Source organism: Rhopalosiphum maidis, chromosome 2 (genome assembly GCF_003676215.2).
Source record: "Rhopalosiphum maidis isolate BTI-1 chromosome 2, ASM367621v3, whole genome shotgun sequence".
NCBI classification, from domain to species: Eukaryota; Metazoa; Arthropoda; class Insecta; order Hemiptera; family Aphididae; genus Rhopalosiphum; species Rhopalosiphum maidis.
The window spans coordinates 73,083,104-73,107,614 of record NC_040878.1 but is presented as its reverse complement, the minus strand read 5'-3'; the positions used below and the strand labels follow the sequence as shown (position 1 = coordinate 73,107,614).

General features: G+C 23.0%; 1 protein-coding gene across 1 annotated transcript in view; it reads left to right on the top strand.

Annotated features, from left to right (window-relative positions):
- Positions 1–24,511, top strand: part of LOC113555129 (atrial natriuretic peptide receptor 1) — a 275,973-nt gene that overhangs the window by 34,614 nt on the left and 216,848 nt on the right. The window contains exon 2 of the mRNA XM_026959465.1: positions 16,318–16,725. Within this exon, the coding sequence (XP_026815266.1) occupies positions 16,443–16,725 (283 nt within the window). The 5' untranslated portion in view covers positions 16,318–16,442. The remainder of the gene's footprint in view (positions 1–16,317; positions 16,726–24,511) is intronic.

Below are 24,511 nucleotides of genomic sequence, written 5' to 3'. Positions count from 1 at the left end.
TAGTTCCGGTAATGACAACATGGTTATCAAGTTGTTGACATGTGTCTTTATTAAAATTTAAAGAAAATAATATCTGTGAATTATTAAATACTATAAATTATTATTAAAATTATTAAATTTATTATTATTAATATATTAGTATATAGTCACTTTTGTTAAATACAATTATTTTTTTCTTGCATCGCATAATTTTTTTTGATAGAATTTTATATTTTTAAGTTTTTTTTAAGAGGGAAAGGATGAAAATTATACGATTAAATTATAGAAGTTATAAACTTTGTTCATTGAATTTTTAAATAAAGTAGAAAATTATTAAATTAAAAAGTTTAATCTATTCAGGAAATAATGAATATCTTTAAAAACAACCTAAAATATGATATTGCTCTGAAATTTGAACTCAAAAAGAGAAAGGAAAAAGATAAATACATTTTTTTATCAGTATATCTATTATTAGATAATTTAAATTAATTTTAATAAAGTTATTTAAAATAGAAAACAAATGATTACGTCAATAATTGTAAAATAATTTAAGTCTCACTAAATTATGGTGTGAACATTTTGTTAGTTTATAAGTTATTTATAAATTATATTTATTGCACTTATAAAAAAAAATAAAATTTATATAGAAGATATTTATTACAAAAAAATAATATTGAATTTATTGAGGTTAGTCTTATAGGTATAATTCAAAATACAAATTATTATTAAAAACATAAATAATAAATACATATGTTTTATTTATCATAATTTTCTAATTATTTCAATGTACCTATAATATTACGACACTGATTAAAATGCGATTTATGCTTGAGACTATGCTAGTTTTACTATAATTATATATATATGTGTGTGTATAGTTTATCTATGTATTGTTAACGATCAGAAACATGGCTATATTAACCAAATGATGATTATGTTTAATTTGAATTTTAAATAAGTATATTTAAAGTTAAAGCATATTTCAATATTATGCATTGTTTGCGAATATAATATTATATCTAAGTGCATCCGGTTGAATTTGGTTTCCGGTTTCTGATGTAATAGTGCTTGTACCTATACAAGTCCCAACTTAGCAAGTTTAAAATAGGAATTTAAAGGGAGTTTTAGTAGAGTAAGTCTTTTGTTCAGATATTAATGCCGGTCAGATTGTGTTGACCATAAAATATTAATATCATGAATCCGTAATTAATTCGCGATCTAAAAATGGTCACTTTGAATTCCGAACCATCTTTGTCACATAATAGAAGTATATTGTTATTTTATTATGATGATTACCTATCTACCTTCAGAATACAATTTTAATGAAATATAGTCACATGTTAAATATTAAATTTGATTATTTGCCTATTTCATATACCATATTTTCGTATAAATAATTATTGTCGTATATATCAAGATAATAATTTGTAACACAAAATTTTTTCTAAAATATAAATTTGTTCTTTTAAGAGTTTGTTATGATAATGGAATACAGAGAATTTTAATATTACGTTTAATATTTTTTACCAGTTGTGTTCAATACATTAATAATGTTATTATTAATTTAGAGTATCTATTCTTAATATTTATAATTGTCATCTAATATGAAATTTTTAAAATGGTATTTTTAGTAGAAAGTCATATTTATAATATTATTATAACAAACTTTGTTATATTATTACAAATAATCGATTGATAATTGTAATACATTTTTAATAACAAGTAAATCATAAATTAATGTTTTTCATAAATATATTTTGTTCATAATTATAAATGTATATTAGGTATTCATATCACGTATAAATTATAATGATTTATTCCTTAAAATGTTAACCACATAAATAATAGAATATATAAAATAAAAAAAAAAATAGTTGCGTAAGTGTTTATTTTAATTCGCTCGAAACATGTATTTAAAACAGTTTTTGTACATCAATTAACACTTTTAAGATTAAAGTACAATAATTTATTATATTTTTTTAATAATTAAGTAATAATCTATACATTTTATATTACCATTAGATATAGTAAGTATAGCTTCAACGTCAATATATTGTACTTATATTACCTTGAAAATGGACTAAAAATCTCCAAAAATATTTTTTTTTGCAGGACAAAATAGTTATGAATATTCATTAAATTAAAAATATGTCTAGTATTTATTTAAATTAAACTGTGGTTAATCTAAACTATAATATAAACCTATGTAGTAGGTATATAAAGGATTCATAGATATTTCCCCGTAACCACTTCCCCGTCCAATACCTCTCCCCATAAGACACTTCCCCGTCTGATACCTTTACCTGCTAATATTATATTTATATCATCTGGTTAGGTTAGGTCAAAAATATAAAAATGTTAATTTATAGAGCATTTAAATAGTACATATTATAAATGATGAATTAAAAAAAAAATGTTAATGTATAAATCATGTAAATAGAATATACTATAAATTATACTATATATTATATTGATATAATTATATTAGTAACGAAAGGTATCAGACGGGGAAATGTCTCACGGGGAAGTGGTTACGGGGAAATGGCAGACGGGGAAGTGACCGGGTACTATATAAAGGGCCTAATATGCATATTAAACATACGCACATTTATAAATTTAAATGATAAGTTTTAAAATATAAAATATACTGTATACACAGTGAAAATATAAATTATTGATTACAGTAATGTAGAAAATTTGTAGTAGTAGAGCACTAAATTAGTAATACTTTTACCAAATTTAAATTGGAAACTGAATTTTCTTCATAAAAATTTAAACTTGCTTGATAATTTATTATTATTATTTTTTTTTTTGTGAAGTTATAAAAGTAGGTATATCTACAAATAAGTTTAAATGTATATAAATTTATGAACTTTTTTGAAGACTTTTACTATTTATTAGTAAAACTTTTAGTTGACAAATTAATTAAAAATAATTTTATTATTAAAATTATGCCTGTATTTGAACTAAATACAAGTTATACTCTTTGTTTATTTAACATAATTAATTATTTATTCATTTTTATTATTATATTAAATTTATTCTAACCTGTTTGCTATAAAAACACTCAATAATCAAATTATTATTTTTCCTATTTTTGTTTAATGAACCACAAAAAATGTGCTTTTTTATATTTTAAACTATAATACTAACTTATAGTAACGATACTTTGCGTGTTTATTTTTATTTGTAACGTGTTTATTCATTTTCTATTTATATAAAAAAAATAATTTAGTTTAGTGTAATTTTGATATTGTATTTTTGTAATAGCTTATTATTAATTTTTAAACTAACAAAATTATGTTTTTATTGACATTTTATAGTGACACAATTATTAATATTTATTTTTTGCGAAAAAACACGGTGTAACATTAACTTAATTTCAAACTATTATTTTATATTTTATTATCGTTATTATTATTATTATCTATCACTTTTATTCACAATATTGTTTGAACTTATTTATTTATAGATAAATACTTATGTTTATTGACTTATTGTTATTGTATTACTTAATAATTTGGCCGAAGCCATAGGCAATAAAAAAAAAAAAAATTCAAAGTGAATTTATGAAAAAAACAAATATGATGTAATGGTGTATATTATATACTTAGTCTTATTTTTTTGGATTTTATATATGATTATACCCAATCTGCAGTATTTTATACCAAACTATTATTATTAAATATCTAACTAAATTCAATAGGAAATATTTATTTTATTCAATGACTGATAATAATTTTTAATAATAACTTAACAGTAATGAATTAAATTATTATTTTTTTATTATTGTAAAATATTTTTACAAATCATAAAAAATTATAATACCTATTCAAAATAAATATTTTCAAAATATAAAATGTATTATGAATTTAAACGCGTATCTTAAAGATAAAGTAAAATTGAAAAAAAAAACACATTAGATCAAAATATGTATTAGTTACTATAGATAGCGAAAAGAATAAATTTATAAGTATAGTTGGTTAAGTAAAATGTGTTATATTACATTATGACGTGCTCTATGGTAAATATATTTGAAATTAGGACTTTTTTTGAAAAATAATTGAACTCAATCCGATCACTCCAGTCGAATATTCAATTTTTTGATTAGTATATATAGTTTTTAGTTTAGCTGATGAAAATGAAACAATACATTAAACTAATATTTTGTGGAAATATTAAATTAATTTTTATTATTTATCGATATTGTATAATATTATGATATTAAACATACTATATTGCAATAAATTAAATTAAAATTTATATTTGCTACCTACTTTTTAATTATTAATATTTTTATATATAAATCATAGTAGAGTTACTAGATATTCGTATAATTTGTATAAAATTATTTTTATTCGTTCACAATTTTATTACTTGCAAATATTACGATGCCTTAATTTGTCATCAATGTGTTTTAGCACCACTGAAAATTGATATTCTGGCAATATTCTGAATATTATTATATTAGATTATTTGCTTAAGGATGTTTATTTTGAACTCTAAAATAATGGTTCTAGCAATTAATTTGTACATACTATATATGTATCATAATTGTAATCGTGAATTACTCTAATGCTCTAACAGCATATATTATTTTAATTTTATAAACTTCAATGAACATACTTGTTCGATTTACTAAACTGCATAATTTCATTCAATATATTATTTGATGCTTGCATATTTATTAACAAATTTTTATAAAATTAACGTAATCAGCTCGTGAATTCCCCATTTCCCCTTTTTTTTTATTGTACAACATAATATTACATATTTTATTAATATATATATATTATTGTATTATATTAGTTTTAGAACAGTTGACTTATGGTATGGATTATTAAACATAAAAATATATGTCGTTTTATTTTAAATTCATGCAATTCAGTGCTACACCTATACGATTTTGAAAAAAAAAAAATATAAAGTTATAAATAAAAACTGAATGTTATCACTTGTCAATATTCATGCAATTTTTTGAAAAGGTTTTTCTTTATAGTTTATCCTACTTGTTAAAATCACTTATTTAATGTATTTGAGAAATGTAATCTCACTTATTTATTCACAATTCTTTACCTTGCGTTATCATTCAAATTATCTTACATTTTTCGTATCACCATTTATTTATTGTACACATTTATTCTTGAGACTACCATTGTTTAGATTTATATTCACTTACAAGTTGAGTATATTACTAAACATTATTCTGCCAGAATGTAGGTTATACTGTGATCTTTTTTTTTTGTTTTATTATTTCAGCGATTGTTCTAAATAATATAAAATGATTATTTTAAAGTTAAATAAATTTGATCCCTTAAATTTACGGTAATTTAACTCTATTAATTATAAATTAGACATTTATACCTATTTTTTCAAAATGTACACACGGCTATACAATTATAGTTGAATTTAAAAGTTATCATTAGCATTATTATTATTTTTGTATGAAACAAACTAAAAATTATATTAAATAATCATAGTAATCATCCAACATAGCTATGTTTATAGCTGAATTAATAATACATTTTTTTGTGAGGGGAGATGCTGATGTTAGTTAATTTTATTTGGTTTTAAGAAATTTTTCCTTTGTTACCTACTAATTATCCATGATTAATTACACACCTAAGTAAATACTACTAAATTTTACTAAATATTCTAGTGTTTGTGTCTTGTTATTATGATATAGATAATCGAATGATAAATTAGTAATTAAGTATTATTCTGTTATATAAAATATAGATACTAAATTGTAAATGTTAAATTTAGAATATTGGATACATTATTATTGGAGAATCGAATATCTAATTTATAAAAGGGAGAAGGTTAAAATTCTATGAGAAGTTAAATGTCTGTAACTTTAATGTAGAATGTTCCATTTTAATTTTATCATAAGTTCATAATTATTTTATCGGATACTTTTATGTAAATCGTAAATCGTAATACTTCATATTTTAGATTACCTATAATATATAATTACATTTTTACTGTATTTGTTTAGTTATTAAACGCTTTTGGATGGAGGTATATATTTATTCGTTACTACTTGGCATGATTCATTAGTTAGGTGTTTTTTAATGTACAAAAATTTCATCCAAGTACTTCTATTTTGTAACACTTGATATTAATGTTTGAATTATTTTATTTTTCTACCTTTTAAATGAGTTACATTTCAACATGCATTATTTTTTGATAGCTCTACGACGTTGACTTGTGAATTTCATCTATTATCCATGTCATCAACTCTAATGAGAGATAATATACGAGTAGTTGAATGTTTTGTGGCTGATAAGCATTTTAAACTGGAGGTACAGGGTCGTGATAAAAAATGTAAATAATAATTTATATAAAATATATATATACTTATTTATAAGATGCAATGATTTTTTTTCGGTTATGAAGGGAACCCACGTAATTTGAATTATATATTTTTTGTGTTCTACCACTATGAAAAATGACTGGCTTAGAACCTAAAATGTCTTTCTCAACAGAAATGTCCACACTTATCATAATCCCAATCGCGTTTTGATAATGTATTATCACATAATATTTGATAAAAAAAAAAAAATTAAAATATTGTCAAATGGGGCATTTTGATATGTAATAATATTTTAAATTATATTCAGAAATAAATTGATATTCAGATGAAGCTGAATTCGATAATATAATGTAATTATATGAATATATTTTTACTATTATTTGAATATTTATACCCAAATTTCTTAATTGTATTACTTACATAGTTATAGGTATATACCTTTAATATATATATATACTCAAAATAAATAATACGGTTGTATAATTTAAAAACATATAGTTCACCGTAAATTTAATTTTAAATATTTGTAAAAAATATTGTAATTTAATGTTTATGACAGGTACCTATTTGATACAACGCGATAACGTACCTATAGTAAAATGTACTTTGTATTCAAAACACGTAACAAGATTGCCAAATTTATAAAAAGACAACAGATGAATGGGTTCAAGTAGACACGGTGACCCTAGCAGAGATCTTGTATTATTGGCTTATTTTTTCTCGGTATAAAAATAATGATTGATTAAAGTATTATTCAATCATTATAATACAGTTATGCAAAATAAGAAAATCAAACGTCCGTGACATGATAAACGATTTAAGTATTTTGTTTGATTGTATGCTACCGACGAGATGAACCACAATAACTTGTTATGAACATTCTGGTAGGACTTATCGATCATTTTGAATATATTATAGGCATAAAAAATATAGTTTATTGAGTTGTTTGGTTTATCGATCCTTAATAAAAACCTTAAGAAGTATTTTTTATTTTTTTTATTGACATCGTTTTAATTTGTCTAGGTTTATTGGTTTAATGGTTGTACAATAAATCATTATAATTAAATATTATTATTTTAAATTAATTATTGTATGTTGCTTTTAATTATTTTACTACACATTAGATTAGATATAATACTATTTAATTTTTTTTTTTAAATTTAAAGTAAAAGCTTCAACAACATAGATTATTGGCCTACATTTAAATATAGAAATAAAAATAGGTTACGAAAAACAAGAATGAAATAATTACAGTTATTAACACATTTTTATTTAAATGTATTGCGTGGAAAAAAATGTAAATTGCTTCGGTGTTTTTTTTTGCTGAGAGCTAGTTGGAGAGATGTTGAGTTGATGAAAATTATTCGAGTTTTGGTGTATTTTGGACATCTAATAACGGTGTAGTGAATTGAAAGGTTTTCCTCGCGTGTGTCGTATACTGGAGCAGGTTCTTTGGTGATGAGGAATGAGTGGATAAGATGCGTCATGCGTGTGGCCTATTCTAGGCTTACGGGGAAATTCCATTTTTCGATGGAAGGCTTTATGTATCTTAGTTTATTTGTAAGAATAATACTATTATTAGAATTAGTTTTATATTATTTAAAAAGCTTATCAAATTTCAAATAAATAATTGTATGATTTATGTATATTTAAAAAGTAAAATATAAAATAGATAACAATTATAATTTGCTTAAATAGTTATTTAATATATGTAACTAAACTCAATTTGATTTTTTTTTCATAGTAGTACATCAAACATTTGAATATATTATTATTTAATTTTATTTGCTTTACAATCTTAAATTTTAAATTAAATAGAAAATTATACATATGAAATAATGTATTTATATTTTAAAAGTTAATAGTTTTTTTTTTAAATATTAAATATTTTCATCGAGTAAAACTCATTAGCTGTAATACTCATTAATTAAAAAAAAAAAAAATGTTAACATTGATTATTATAAAAATTGTCGGTGTTTCAGAAATAATATTTTGAGCTTACTTTATAGGTACAAATAATGTATTTACTATGAAAATGTCAAATATGTAATAAATTAGTCATAAAAAAACCATTTTTAATTTTTTTTTTAATTGAACAGTTTATAAATTTCAGTTTTTACAATAAGATCAATTTTATGATGTAAAGTTAACATAAAATAATCAATATATTAAGTTAAGATCTTAGAATCTGGGGACTTGGTTGAAAATTTAGGTACTCCGTTGATGGAACTTCGTGACAGGAATATCAAGGGAGTTAATAATTTAATAGATCAGGACACCGCGTTCGTTTTATGCGCCTTCTGGGATCACTGGGAATGGTGAGGATGAATAGTCTCGAAATCAGGGGTTTACAGTGGTTGAGTAAATTCGAATGAAAGCGCTTGTAAAATATTTTGGCAACACTTTTAACGAGTTGAATTGAGAGATCTTGGTGGTCAGTAACATTTGAGACAAAGTATAGGACTTAGATTATTTGGCGAAGGAATTTATACCTGAATGTATGAATTTTATGGATGTTAGAGGATCTGGTGACTCCCCATAACTGGATTTCATAAATCCATATTGGTTTTAAGAGCATCTGTATAAAATAAGTTTATCTTTTAGGTTGATATGTTTGGAAGACAGTAAAAGGCGTAGTTTGCGGGACCGGTTGTTTAGAGCCAGGCTTTTGGTATTGATATGGGTTGCACAGGTTAGTCGGCGATCTAGTGAAGATTTAGGTAAAGGACATTTTGGGAAGATAATAGGAGTAGATGATTGATGCAGATCGAGCAGATAATTTATCGAAGCGTGAATGTATAGTGGATTAATTTTGTTTTATTGGTTTTTACTCCTTTACATAACTTAAAAAAAATAAAATGAATCACAATAAATGTTTTGAATATTCTAGTTAATCTGTATATATTCATGAGAAATTTAAGTTCCTCTACATGGCTATCTACATTTACAAATAATTACTAATAATTTATAATGAAAAAAAAGTAATAAAAAGTGATCTGTTACCGAGAATTATACATGTAAAATAACGTTTACTGTAAACTGTGTACCGGTGTAAATCACTTAAGTTTTGACTGATTTTTACTTAATTTCAGACTTTTAGAGTCAAATTTTAGAGCACTTGTAAGCGTTCTAAGATAGAGAACTTGAAACTATTTGGTGTGGTCACCAGTGATACTAATATGTGAAAGATAAATATATATATAACAGAGTATGTTAGCAGAGGACATTACCTGACAGATGTCTGAATCCTATTCTCTCTTCACATGTATATAGGTAGGTACACTCATTATATAATATGTATATCGATACTCCGAATGTCACTTACACTAGCAAAAATGTAACTTATAAGTGCAAATGTTAGATGCAATGCACTGGGCAACTCGATGCGCATAGAAAAAATGATTTAACACTTAATTTTGTCTTGTCGTTAAAATATTGCTGTCCTATGGGAAACGTTGCAAGGGAAATGGACGTATGAAGTCCTTCTTCAAGGGCCTCCTTGGCCCTCTTTGCCGAGGTCCAAAGAACGACATGCGATGTAGAACCAAAAGATTCATTCCCACTAAACAATATTTATAATAGTAGTGGTGGTCATCATCGTCAAAAATCATCCACGTGGGAGTGGTCAAATAACAACTTTAGGTACTTTTGGACACTTGTCATTGTCCATTTCCACATCAGTGGGATCCTTCAATGACCTAAATTTATGTTGATCCTCTTAGACACCAATGCGTATTGATTTATTAATTTTTATTATGGATTAACTTAACCGAATAATAAAACTGGGTCAAAGCTTATAGATTTTTTTTACATGATCCTATCTCACTAAATTCTAATAATATCACATAAATCTACTTTTTTAATTTTTAAACAATAATTTTAATTTTAAATTATTATTATGTAACTCAAGTACTAAATCTTTAATTAAAAAAATCAGAGTTTTTAAGTATTAGCAGTGCATTGACGATATAATTAGCATTTGTTTGGTTATTGGATTTTTTTCATTGATTGTCATATTTCTAAAAAATACTTTTACTTCTCAGTGTCACTAAACCTACTCGAAGTATAAAATACTGAAATATTATGTACAACTGTACAAGGTAATATTTATATATAAATAAAAGCACCATAACATTTTTATTTTTATAATATTACAAGAAAATATTTTTTTTTATGCTTTACCTTGTAGGTTTATTCTCTATAATAAGCTACTTTAGTTATTGTTATATAGTGCAGCATGAAACTGATGCGAAAATTTATAACGAATGTTTAAATTGGATGGATACCTTATAATCCATTAAATGTTTTTAAGTAATAATACCGTGTACTTTCTATAAACTTCCTATTTGATAGAAACCAGACCACCTAGACTGTTAGAACATATTGTCGTAAATATATTTGTAAAAAAATGTGTATACTGTTAAGTGTTGTTTCCATATTTATTTTCATAAAAAAACTAATGCCTTAATATATTTCTTACCTACAATAAATATTTAAGTATTATTTTGTTCATATAAGTTTTATGATTTTTAAATATTATATTATTAATTTAGAAAACAAAGGTACTAAATCAAGTATTTTATACATGTAAATTACAGATAATAAAATAAATTAGGTACTTTTTTGTTATTTACAACATTGAAAATTTTTTATTTTACAATTATAGAATAGTTATAATATAATAAAGTGCATTTCTAAAATGTTTAATTAAAATTTATAGTCTAGTAAATATTATGTTTTTACTAATTTAATTGCTTATATTTAAATTTATAAACTAATTTTTATATTTTTTTATTTTTACTTATCTTAAAACTAGTAATATATATATATATATATATGGTAATTTTTACCAAAAAATAATATTTTCGTCTTAAAATGTACAGTAAAATTATAAAAAAGTAATTGAACAATTAGTTATAATCATTGGGAAAGACATTTACTTTAAAAAATATAATTAAATATTCAATTTAAACTTGTGGTTTTGGTGGAAGGTTGAAACAAAATTGTTTCCCTGAAAATGAAAGTTCTGATTTTCGTTTCTATATTATGATATAATAATTCGTGATATTTTCAATCAACATTATCGATTCTTTGGTGGTATTATGTTACGTGGTCATTATTACTTTGTAGTAAAAATCGTATGAATGCATTTTAGATGTTTAAATTTAATATTTAAACAACTTCTTGCTACTTTTCATTATATGTACTTTGATCATAAAATAGCTGTAGATAATATCCGGTCTTATTTATATGCTGCTGTGTAATAATACTTGCTTAAAAAATTTAAAATTCTTTTTTTCCTTTTTATACTCCAACCTAATTTTCTTGAGCTTCGAAATTAAATTTATCAAGATAAAATATAGCATGGAGATGATAACCTAGCCAATTATTATAGGTAATAGCGGAAAGTACTGCTTTAAAATGATGCAACGATTTATTTTTCGTACCTTATATATTTTACAATTTCGCTCGAATCGTTCTTTACATTGTCACTCAGTGTTTTTATGAAAAGAATTTTAATTCTGACCAGGTTTTATATTAGTTTTCATACGTTGACATTTTTATTAAACATAATTTTCTTCAATACCTACCACTTCTTTTTCTAAAAAAAAAAATGTTTCGTGAGGTGAATAATCGTGTGAATGATCCCAAATATTACATAACATATTGTCGAGGAACCAAATTTATTTTTTACTTGATGTATACTAGTACTTTATATCTGCGACAGCGTAATATATACATATCTAGATTATAATAATATTATATTATTTAATATTTTAACAAGAACCCTACATATGAAAAAAAAAATGTATAATTTGTGTGAATAATGATTTCCTATAAGGATTGAAAAACTATGCTTTTATAAATATTCTCCTTGTGTCAATGGTTAAGTAGTTTCTAAATTTGTAAGCTCCATTCAAACGTATATTAATTTATATACATATAAATATTTTAATATTTAATTTTTAAAAGTAATCAATTTACTAAAATTGGTATTATTTTACTTTTTTTTTATTTATGACATTATATAAGATATATTTTTGTACCATACGAAAATGTTACTTTTCGTATCTACTATAATAAAATTACTGTAGTGAGATTGTGAGAACGTCACATGTGTTTTTAAGTTGTTTTAACTAGGCAATTTAAAAAAAAAAAAATAACAGTTAAAATAAATTCAAATACCTACAGTAAACTTTATATTTCAAATTATCCCATGTTATAATGGCCGTATACTTACTATAGAAGATTGTTGCGTTATTTTGAAATTACATTTAGTGTATAGAACACTTCTATGTTACAAACCAACAGAACTTAAAAATATATTAAATTTAACATAAATAATAGAACATTTGAATAATTATTATTTGTTTTGTGTTTTTGATAACCCAGTTTAATAATTTAAAATAATAAAACAAAAATCTTAATGATTAACAAAAGCTTACAAATAAGACATTTTAAATAAATTAAATAAGTAATAACTTATAAATTGTTTCATATTTTATTGTTAGTGTTTGATCATTGATTTCGTATTATAAATTCATACTAGCAATATAGTGTTGTTATCTTAAATATGCACTAGTTTACACTGAAGTTTACTAGTCATGTAGTGTATATTATTACCATCGAAAAATATTTTTTCTAAAAATGTAAACTAATGTAAACATTTCATGATAACGGGACAAAGAAAAGTGATAAATAAACGGGATCTGCGTTCACTTAAACTGTAACTACTGATATATTGAAATATAATTTAATTGTATTTCAATTGTTTCCATTATAAACGTATGTTGAAATGTCTGTACATAAAAGTATAAAACACTAAAGTGTCTAAAGTATAAAGTGGTATTATAAATTGAATACATAGGTATGGGCGTATGATATAAAATGTAATCGACAGCAAATTAGATCCACTCAACGTCAGTAGTTTTACCGTGCTGATGATGATGGCTAAGTTTTTAATTATTCATAATTTTTAACATTTGAAAAATGTAATAAATTATAGGTATACTACTTTGAAGCAATATCAATATCGTACATTTTTATTTTAATTATATCTTTACGAGTTACGGCCCAAAAATTATTTATAATATAGTAATGGGCTTAAGCGAAACAGAACCTTTGTCTATTGTAAGTTATTATAGTATTAAACGAGGTATAAATTAAATTAATATAAAAGTGTTTAAATAGAATTACTGATAAACGGTTAATAAGGTTTTGAAAAAGTTTTGTTCATTTCGAATTTCGATACACCATAATATAAATCCGTTTAGGAAAAATTGCGTTGACCGTAAAGTTAGAGCTAAGTTTTTACTCTCTAAATTTGTTTCGACATTTAGTGAAAATGAAAAAGAAGAACAAATATGATGATATCTGTTGAACTGTTGAAAAATATTGAATACATTTTTAAGATGATGATTTTGTTGTTTTATTAAATCTATGATAAACATTCAGAGAACAAGTTGAAAGCAAATTTTCCTGTATTACCTATATAAGTAGGTATTTTGCAGTTTAGAACTCCAATACTTTAGATTCAGAGTAACACTTATTAATGTATTGATGTACAATTGGTAATTTCTCAATTAAAGAAAAAATATAACAATATTAATATTTACTGAGATGACGAAAAATATATCGCAGATGTATAAGATTATATTATTATTAAAATAATAATTTATATTCTTTATAATATTATTATTAATTTTTTTTTTTTACTGTTAGTTTTATTTCCTCGTTAGCAAACTTAATTTATTTTAAAACCGGTATGATTAATTAAGTACTAACATGCATTTTTCTACATCGATATTGAGAATATTCTTTAACGATAAAATATTATTATTATTAAAATCGAAAAAACAAAATTCAGTTTAAATGATTGGTGAACTTGTATTGAAAGAAAATGTTGAGATCATAACGTACACAACCAAACCGTAGGCAACCGTCAATTCAATTCTATTATCATATTCAGATTTAGATTTTATTCGAAATCAAACCCTTGTAAAAAAAGTTAGAGTTTTTTTCTATTGAGGGATACGAACAAACATACAAAATTCGTAAACGATGACACGACTGCGTGTGTCGTAAACGGACGTCTCCGGCGCCATTTTTATATACCATTGGTATGATCAGTAAAATAACGTCAGGAATTTGCTCGTTGCGCATCTGATAGGCGGCGAAGGTTGCAAAGTAAGACACTTTAAACCCAAATCTCGATGTGATGATGGGCATATGAAAAGTAAAATGTTATATAGTTTTGTGGAGCTTTACAATAAACCAATTTTTGGTAAAATTTTTTTCTTGATGTAATTCAAAAAGAAATTTTTTTAGATAAATGTTTCGACACATTGATTTATATATTGAGATTTTTGATTTTTTTTCAATGAATTTCATTGGTAAAAACCTTTGAAAATGTAATACCATATTCTTCTAATATGTTATTATTGTATTTAATAAAAAAAAAATTATGTATAATTATCACAAATATTTTTTGAAAATTAAATTTTAATTCTATTTACTGATTAAATTATTTCCTTATTCTTTTCGATCCATATGGTCGTGGTAATTAATAGTACCTGTTGGTTAATTGTTTATTTTATTTTTCATCGTGTTTTTATAATTATTTCAATGTATTTAATTTCGATAAAATAACATTATATTATGTTCTGCATTATTGATTTTTATCTTCAATTTATATCTTTATATTGTTTAGTAATAATTTCTTTTTTTAGTAATTTTTTTTTCATTTTATTTATTTTAGTTAATAAACTGTACTTTAATCTGGAAATATTCGTTTTGATTTATCATTGCTTTAATGAGTCGTTTTGATTTTTCTTAAACATTTCGGAAAAATAATGTTTTTGTGACTTATGTTGTACTAGTCTGTAGGGTTTTGTTTTTAGAATTTTATGGGACTTGAATAGTTTTTACAACATTAATGCGAGGATTGACAAAATTATTCTGATATTAATGATGTAACCAAATTATGAAAAATATTCAATGATTTAGCTTACAATAGTTTGTTGTACTGTATGATAAATATAATACATTCATTGGATAAACTTATATTTATTTAGTATATTTGATATTTTTTCATTCATATCAATGGCACGTTCATATATGACTTGCTGCACAAAGGGCCTAGAATTTAATCTTTTGACTATTGAAGCTTCAATCTATTTACCAAATAGAATCACTTAATAACAATAACTTTATGTAGGGCATTAAAATACTTTATGCTTGGGAGTGATATATATTATCCATTGTATATAAAAATATCAATAATAATAACTACAACAGTGCATATCTCTAAAAATTATTTATTTAGTACTTAATAACTATATAATATAATTAATATAAAAATTGTTATATCTTATATTTAATTCTTTTCTCACATCATACAGTATCAAAATTAAATACAAAGTTGAAAGTTTCCTGTTATTTTTTATTTATAAATCTATAAATAACATTTTATTATAGTTGAATAAATATGTTTTTACGATCGTCTAAAGTTTAAATTTTGACCAACTAGAATTTGAAACATAAAATAGTGATTTTTTATATGATTTTTTTTAATTATATGAATTATTATAAAATTACTGTTATTATTAAATATTGAACGAATAGTTTTTATGTATAAAATAGATAATAGTATAATACTATAGTAGAAATAGTATTATAGATTATATTAGATAGGTTAAGTATTAAGAATTAAATCTATAGATGGTTGTTGAAAATAGATAAAAAAAAAAAAAAACACGGAAGTTGATAAAAATCCAAAAAAGTAATTTTACCTTGATCAAATATTATATGCATATAAATTAAAAATCATATTTTATTTCAATTTTAAATTATTAAAAAAAAATTAATTAAAACATTCAAATTTTTAAAGGATTGCATAATAGTATATCATCAATTATAAATACATATATGTTTAGATAATATTATATAATATCTATAGGTATATGGTAACAAGATTCTCAATAAAACTGTTGTGATAAAAATTACGGTTTTTTATTTTCTAGACGTTGATGGATTGATTAAGATCTCGATGGAGTGTGATGATAGGTCATCAGTCTAAAGTCGATAATGCAGAGTTTACATCGGATAACGGTTATTTGCTACTGACGAGAAAAGTCTTAACGCAAGTATGGGTGCGTTGATATGGTTGTTGGTGAGCACAGCGATCTTCGCCGATTGGGCGATGACCACAGTACCTGGTGTGGTGCGGTTTGCAGTCATAGCACCATTGAATGCATCCAAGAATGAAGAGACGTTGGGCGCCATTTTGCCATCTGTTAAATTGGCTGCACAAGCAATCGCTCAGCCTAAAGGATCGTTGCCAGGATGGACGATAAATATCGAACACAGGAATGGAAATTGTTCATCTACAGAAGGTCCACTGGCAGCATTTGAAGTACACACTTTTAGCGGTAAGTCAGATTTTTCTCTAAATTTTTCAATTAATTAATTAAAACCCATTTACTTGAACAAACCGCTAATTTACATATTAATTAATTATTTATAAAGTATATATTTAAAATATTGAGTTAAGTAATTTCATTATTTCAATAAAAACATGAGTGAAAAATCGTTATGAAATCGGTATTAACTATAGAGATCCTTTTCTTTCATGGTTTTCATCTATTTTATAAAACTAAATTTGAAAAATATAAATTTTTATTTTTTATGATTTCACTAGGAGTCTTTTAAGGTAGCCATTTATCATCATTACTTTTCTTACTTATCAACGATATCAAAGAGTCGTTAAATTACTCAAAATTATTACAATATTAAAATATTCACATTTATATCAAATTTAAATGATATTATTAAGGATTTAAAATAACCGATATAAATAATGCTAACTGATGCAATGATAATAACATGGTTATAAGTATTAATAAATATAATTCTTTATTTTTTTATTATACAATGTATCAGTAAAATACTTGGGAAAAAGTTTTGACAACAAACAACTATTAAAATCAATCTAAACAGCATTGCAAATAAAGTTGTCTCTCAAATTTAAGCTTCCTAAAAAGAAGTTGCAAAAGTTTCAATGATTCAAAATTACTGTGTTTAGTTTATTAATCTTAGAATATGGTTCTCAGTCAATTGAAAATAAAAACTATAAACACAAATAATCTATTCAAAATAACTTTATATATTAATATATCATAACTATTACTATAGTTACTGCTAATATTATTATATTATGATTAACCTTGTTATCTTATAATTAAATTGTATAATATCTATTGGACTTTGTCCGTAAATAAATAAATAAATAATAAGAGAAAGGAACTATCTAAATAGTGGCAAAGTTAACATTAAAAACAAGACACTTATCTACAAATTTAAAAAAATCTCAAAAAAGAACTTATATAATTAATTTATCTTATATTGTTATATAACACTTTATTCAATCATTGGTGGAAAATGATTGAAAGTTGTAAATCATTTTTAATTATTAGTGGTTGGATCTTATGGGTTTTTAATTTTTAAAAAGAAAAGTTAATTTGAGATAATTAACCGTTGTTAATGCTTAGTAATAGTATATTACTAAAACGCATAATTAGATATTTTAAATAATAATATTTGGTTCAATAAATAGGTATGTAAATTACTTATTCATTTTTATCTACGTACGTACAATAAAAATCATTTTTTTATGGCTATACCTAAATTTTCATATTAAAATCATAAGTAAATTATATAAATAAAATCAGTTTTGTCATTTACGACATATTTATTAATTTATCAGTAAAATTCTGTTTTTACACAAATAGGTTGATACAAATACTTTATTTGGGAATATAAAGTATTTTCTAAAAAGAAACATAAATATTGTTGTATTATTAATAGATATTTTATATAATATTTATCATACTGGCAGACATACTGACAAAATATTTCTGGAATTAAAAAAAAAATCATTTTTATTTTATAAATTATTAAATAAATACATACTATTTTGGTTGTTTCTGGTCGACTGGTAGGGCTCAAAATACATTAAGTTTTTGGCTGTGCATGCGAAAAAAATAAACTTTTTTGTTGTTTAACTAAATCGCGATCATCAGTCTTGTCAAAAAATATTTTTTGCTCTATTTAATATACTCATTGATTTTCTACCATATTTTTTTATTTTCAAACAATCATAGTACATTCTATGTTAAAAATAATAATAAATTAATAATTGTCCTGGAAAGTGTTGTAGATAAATATAATTATAATACATAAAAAGTACAAAACTGTTTATTGACTCTCAGAAACCTTATTTTTTTAAATTTTTGTTGATTTATCAATCATTTTTTTAACCATTAATAACCATTTTAGTGTTATTTTATTTTGTAGTCATAGCATTATTTTTAACATTTTATATATACATCAAAAGGAAAATATCTAGCCTTTAAGGCTATGCCTATTTTTAGTCCCTACCGCTAACAAGTGCGTGTGACTGTGTTAGCATTATGTTCTTATTGGATTAATTATCAAACATTTTAATTCCCTTTGACATAATGAGATGACAGTTTAAGCTTATTAATCAATGATATTTTATCAACTTATAACATTAAACTTCAATATTTTGTGATGATATCGTGGTGTGAATTTTCACCATCAAACGTGGAATAATAAAGTAAATTATTCTGAAATATAATCTCTGATCCTGAGTTTAACGGTTCTTTATGTACATAATTATTTTAATTATATACATTAAAAACTTATGGTTCAATATTATATAGGTATTATTAACGAAAATGCATTGAGAGTGATATTTTTTAATCATATAATTATATAATATGTTTAATCGTTAATTGGTGAAAAACCCAGATGTGGATTTCTATCCTTCTTATAATACTTATTATTTTGTTTTAACTACAGTAAAAGGTATATTATGGTTCAGATCTCTAATATTTAAATTGAATCATAACAACACTATAAACTACACATAAAAATATTTTATGAAGGGTTTTTTTAATAAAATTAATTAAAATTAAAAAGGGAAGTAGCCAGTAGGTATTTTTTTCTATCGTCGAGTTGATTAATTGTTGTAGACCTTGGAGAAATGGAAGAATATTTCCGAGATTTAACAAAATTAATTCATAATCCCTAATTTTGAAAACAAGATATGCCTTTCAAATAACATAAACAACGTCCTTTAGCTTAATTAGGAAAAACCCGGTAGTCGTGTTTTGAGTTTCTACATTTCTAATCATAACAATGGATGACAGTGTTTTTGATACTTTATTTCTACCACTGGGAATTATAAGAGTCCGAACTTTTCACTTTTAAAGCTTATTTGGCAATAAACTAATATATATATATATATTGGATTTGTTTCATGTAATTCCATGCTAGTTCTATTGTTTGGCAACAATGAATGATTACTTTTTTGATTACTATTGTTTTTAATTCAATTTCATATTATAATCATCCGAGACCACATTCTTCATACATGTATTACTTATTTGATTATTTATTAAAACACGGTGGCATACTAATTAAAATATTTTAAACAATAATAACTGTTAATAAATGTTATAGACTCACACACAAATAAAATTTAATAAAATTTAATACATGATTAAGTAATATTAAAAAATTTAGATACATATTTTCAATATATAAAAATATAAAAATTAAATTTTTAATGTCTTTAGTAGTATATACAAAAAATTTAGGTGATACTATTTGAATCATAATGTAAGATAAAGCAAGTCTTTATTTTCCTTTATTGAATTTTTTTTTTTGTGTTTGTAATCATTTTTAAAAATACTTCAATTTTGAATTTTGAGATTAGTTTCTGGTGGAAAATTGTATGCAGTTGGTACTTGGTAAAAAAACTTCAATTGATTATTAAAACAATTGAGAAAAACAAAAATAAAATTAGAAATAGTGTTTTTTTTAAGCAAAAGCAAATTGTTATTTTTATTTTATTGTAATTTAAAATTAAATTACTTAAATTTTCTTGAAAATATTTTTATTTTTTATTATTTTAATGATAATTAACACAACATTTTCATATTTTGAATTTATTTTGATTTATGTATAATAAAATATTTGTTAGTGAGTAAAGCGCTTGAAAATTAAATATTAAATTATATTTAAATTGTTTTTGACGCAACTAAAAAAAATATTAAAAATACAAATATCAACATTTTTTTTTTTTTTTAAACGTTTGATTTTAAATATTGACAAAATTAGTCGATACCACCGTTTTATTACCACCGGTATACAATATTGTATATTTAACCAAAAAATAACAATATTAGTTATTTTGTTGTAATTTAAAAAATATTCGAAGATACTCAAACTTTTTCACTATTACTTTAATTAGTTTCTAGTTACAATACTACACATATAAATAATTTTTAAATATCTTTAGATAAAAATCAATCTATTTATACCACACATCTCTTCGCATTTTTCTACAGTATCCACGTCAGTATTGACTAATAAGTTAATGATAAGTGGTTATTTTATATTAAATAGTGTTATAATAATTATATCATATTATTATCACATTACATCATGCACTTTTTTCTCAAAGATAAGTTCAACCGATCGTATTACTAATTGCATTAAATATATAATATTTATTAAAAAAAACCTTAAAAATATTAAAATATAGAATATAGGCCGATTGTTTTTGCTCAGTGTCGTTGTTAAGATATAATGAATTATCATTGAATTAAAATTTTAAATATTCATTACAGTAATGACGAAGTAGGTATATGTACATTCGACATTTACTATAATACACCAGTCAGACAAAGAGTTACTTTACTTTTTTATTAGAAAACGGAACATACAATATACGATATTATTCGTTTTAGATATTACTACTAACCACTATAAATAAATAATTTGACCGTTACAATCATTAATACATTTGGAAAACCTGTTTTATATATAATTTATTATATAATTCCACAATGAAGAAGACTATAACAATTAATTTAGTCTTCTTATAATAATATATCTTATTTCCTTTACAATTTTCTCTGAAATTATGTACCTAGCTATTGCCTACATAATATTTTGATAACTATCACGATTTTATAATTTTAACGAAGTACCTACCATCAACTACTAAAATCTGAATATATTTTACATATAACATTCATTTCATTTATATTCACTATAATTTAAATATAATTTATAACGTTTGATTATTATTAAATTATAAGGAATTACAAGTATATATAGTAAATTATTAACAACATTTAAAATTAATTGTTTATTTTGGTATATAATATTTGTACTTTTAGTTTGTATACACATAAGTATTCAACTAACCTAGCTCAATTGGATCATTAGTTAACTGTGCATGTTATGTTATCTGTTTAATAATTCTTTATAAAAATTTAATGTTTGAAGCAGACATAAATAATATACAGTTAGTTACTGGCAATGTGAATAACTTATAAATAATTAATTACTTAAAAAGCATTAGTTTCTATCTGTTATACAAACAATTTTCAAAAAATAATTTCGTCAAATGATTGCCCTGGTGACCGATATTAGAGTTTTTTTCTAAATTGCAGGACAAGTAGGAAGAGAAGCTTAAAATATTAGATAAAGAACGTGAAATACAAAAAAAAAAAATAAATAACAATATCAAAAAAAAAAATAAAAAATCCGAGAAAATAATATACGAAAATACAAAAAGCATTACAACAAGAAAACAAAGTTACATTTAGAGATAAAATAACCAGATGCGTTTGAGTATTTAGATATTGGTGATTTAACGAAAAAAATGAAAAGATACCACATATGATGTATTGAGGATAATTTGCCAATATTAAATCAGAATTAATTTGAAACCAATTTAAGAATTTGTAATAAGTAACAAAGTGTATGTAAGGATAACATTAATAGAGATGTATTCTTGAGTTTTTATGTTAGCATTGTGGATCATTCATGAATTTATAAATGTTAACAGTTTATAATATTTGTACTATTTTTCGTTCATATTTTTATATTAGCTATAAATTCTTCACTCTCAAAAAAAAAAATGATCGGGGGTTTGGCGAATCAAAACGATCAGCGTTTAGAACCTCCTAGTTTATAATACATAAGACAATGTATAATATTGCATAATAAATACGTAATTGCTATTGAATTGAAAAACCTGATGTTCATGTAACCTATGGTAATATGTGGTATTAGTCTAAACAACGATGATCAAAAAACTTTACCCATTCAAAGTATATTAAAAACTTTGAGGGGTCATAAAATGTGTGTGTAAATGTACTGGAACAATGTTGCTTTCCATGATCCATTCTCATTTTATCATTATATATGTTCATTAGTTAATATGTATTTTATAACAAGAGTTTTGTATATTTAAGGATAATTTATGTTAACGAACACATGTACATTAATCTGCCATTAATTCGTTAAAATGCATTTTATGTATTTGACTTTCAAATAGAAAGAGAGCAGACTTTCCACATTCATTCGACTCAAAGCAAGCTAATATTTTAACTTAAATTATAATACATTAGAATTGATAGCATTTAAACACAATTGTTAGACAAATTTGATTAAGTATTGCGATGAAGTTCGTATGTTTTCAAGTTTTTGGTGGTAGATGAAAGGTTTTTGAATTTATTGCATTTAGACAAGACTACAATATCACTAATAACATAAATTTATTTAATTATTTAAAAAAAATAACAATAACAAATAATTATTAAACAAATTATTAGAGTCTAATACATTAGAGTTTTACTATAGTTTAAATATGAAGTTGAATGAATTATGAAATTAGCCTTTAAAGTATAAGACTTATAAAGGATTTTTTACATAATAATAATAATAATTATTATTATTATAATTAATAATAATCCTTGAAATAAATATTTAAGAAAATGATTTTCAAAGTTGACTGAAATAAATAATTTTTTAATTAGAATTTGTATGATAAATAATTTAGTATGTTTTAAATTTTAAAAATTAATAATATTTAAACAAAAAAATCTGAGGCATAGTTATAAAATGATGGTTATAAATAAAACATTTTCCTCCAGCGTTTATATTATGTGTCAAGCATTGTGATATAGTTAATGATTAATTTCTATGATTATTATGGAATATAGATAATAAATATACTATTATAATATCGTCTATATCTAAACTCTAAAGTAGGTATAATTTGTATCCAATTTTTAATTAAATCAAAATCAGTAACTACAAACAGCTATTTATAAATTATAATTCTTCAATTGAAAAATGTAACTAATAAAATTAAACATTTATTAATTATTTAGATGAAAACAATTACAGTGTCATTAAATTCAACATTATTTATATATTATATTACTTGAATAGTAAACAGAATTAACATTTATTAAACCATTACATGATCGCGGAGAAGCCATATTAATAATTTGAAATACTCAAAGGATCAAAATGTTATAAAATATATAAAATCATGTAGTGGTTTATTTAATTATTTATTAAGATATCATTGTACAAATGTTGCTCTAAAAATACAAAGTGAGAAAAATATTTATACGATTTGGATTAATATATGCATACGTTATTAGTTGGTAACTATAATATGCAGATGGAAAGAAGATTATTTTTTTTTAAATTATATTATAATTAAATTAAAAAAATATATATTATAAAAATGTATTACAATATTTCGGTATTTAAAGTTATTATTATAATTTACTAAGGCTTGATGGTAAATGCAAGAATACAATTTTCGCTTTTGTTGGAATAAGACCAGTAACCAGAAAAAAAATTCATCCTATCCCCCTTTAAAAAAATCTGAGCACGCCACTGTCATTTGAAAATTTTATTCTGAATTAAATGTATATTTAATAATAATTATACGAAAAACGAAAAAATTAACTAAATATAGTCTGAATTTATTTTTAAATCGTTCTTTGATTAATTCCTAATAGCTCCCAAATTTATATCATACTTTTAAGCATATTTTAAAAAAATATCAAAATAAAACACCTATAGCCTAATAATAATAATAATAAGATTACACGTGTTTTATTTTTAAACAAATGTATTTTAACTATAATATATCCGTAAAAAAATATCCTTAGTCCTATATCCTAAGTTTATTTTGTAATAAATTTTATCAAAGATTCAAAGAGAATATTTTATAGTTCTGTATAGTTAGCAGGTAGCGATTGATTCGTTACAACTCACAGCATATTAAAAATACATTGCAAGTATACATAGTAT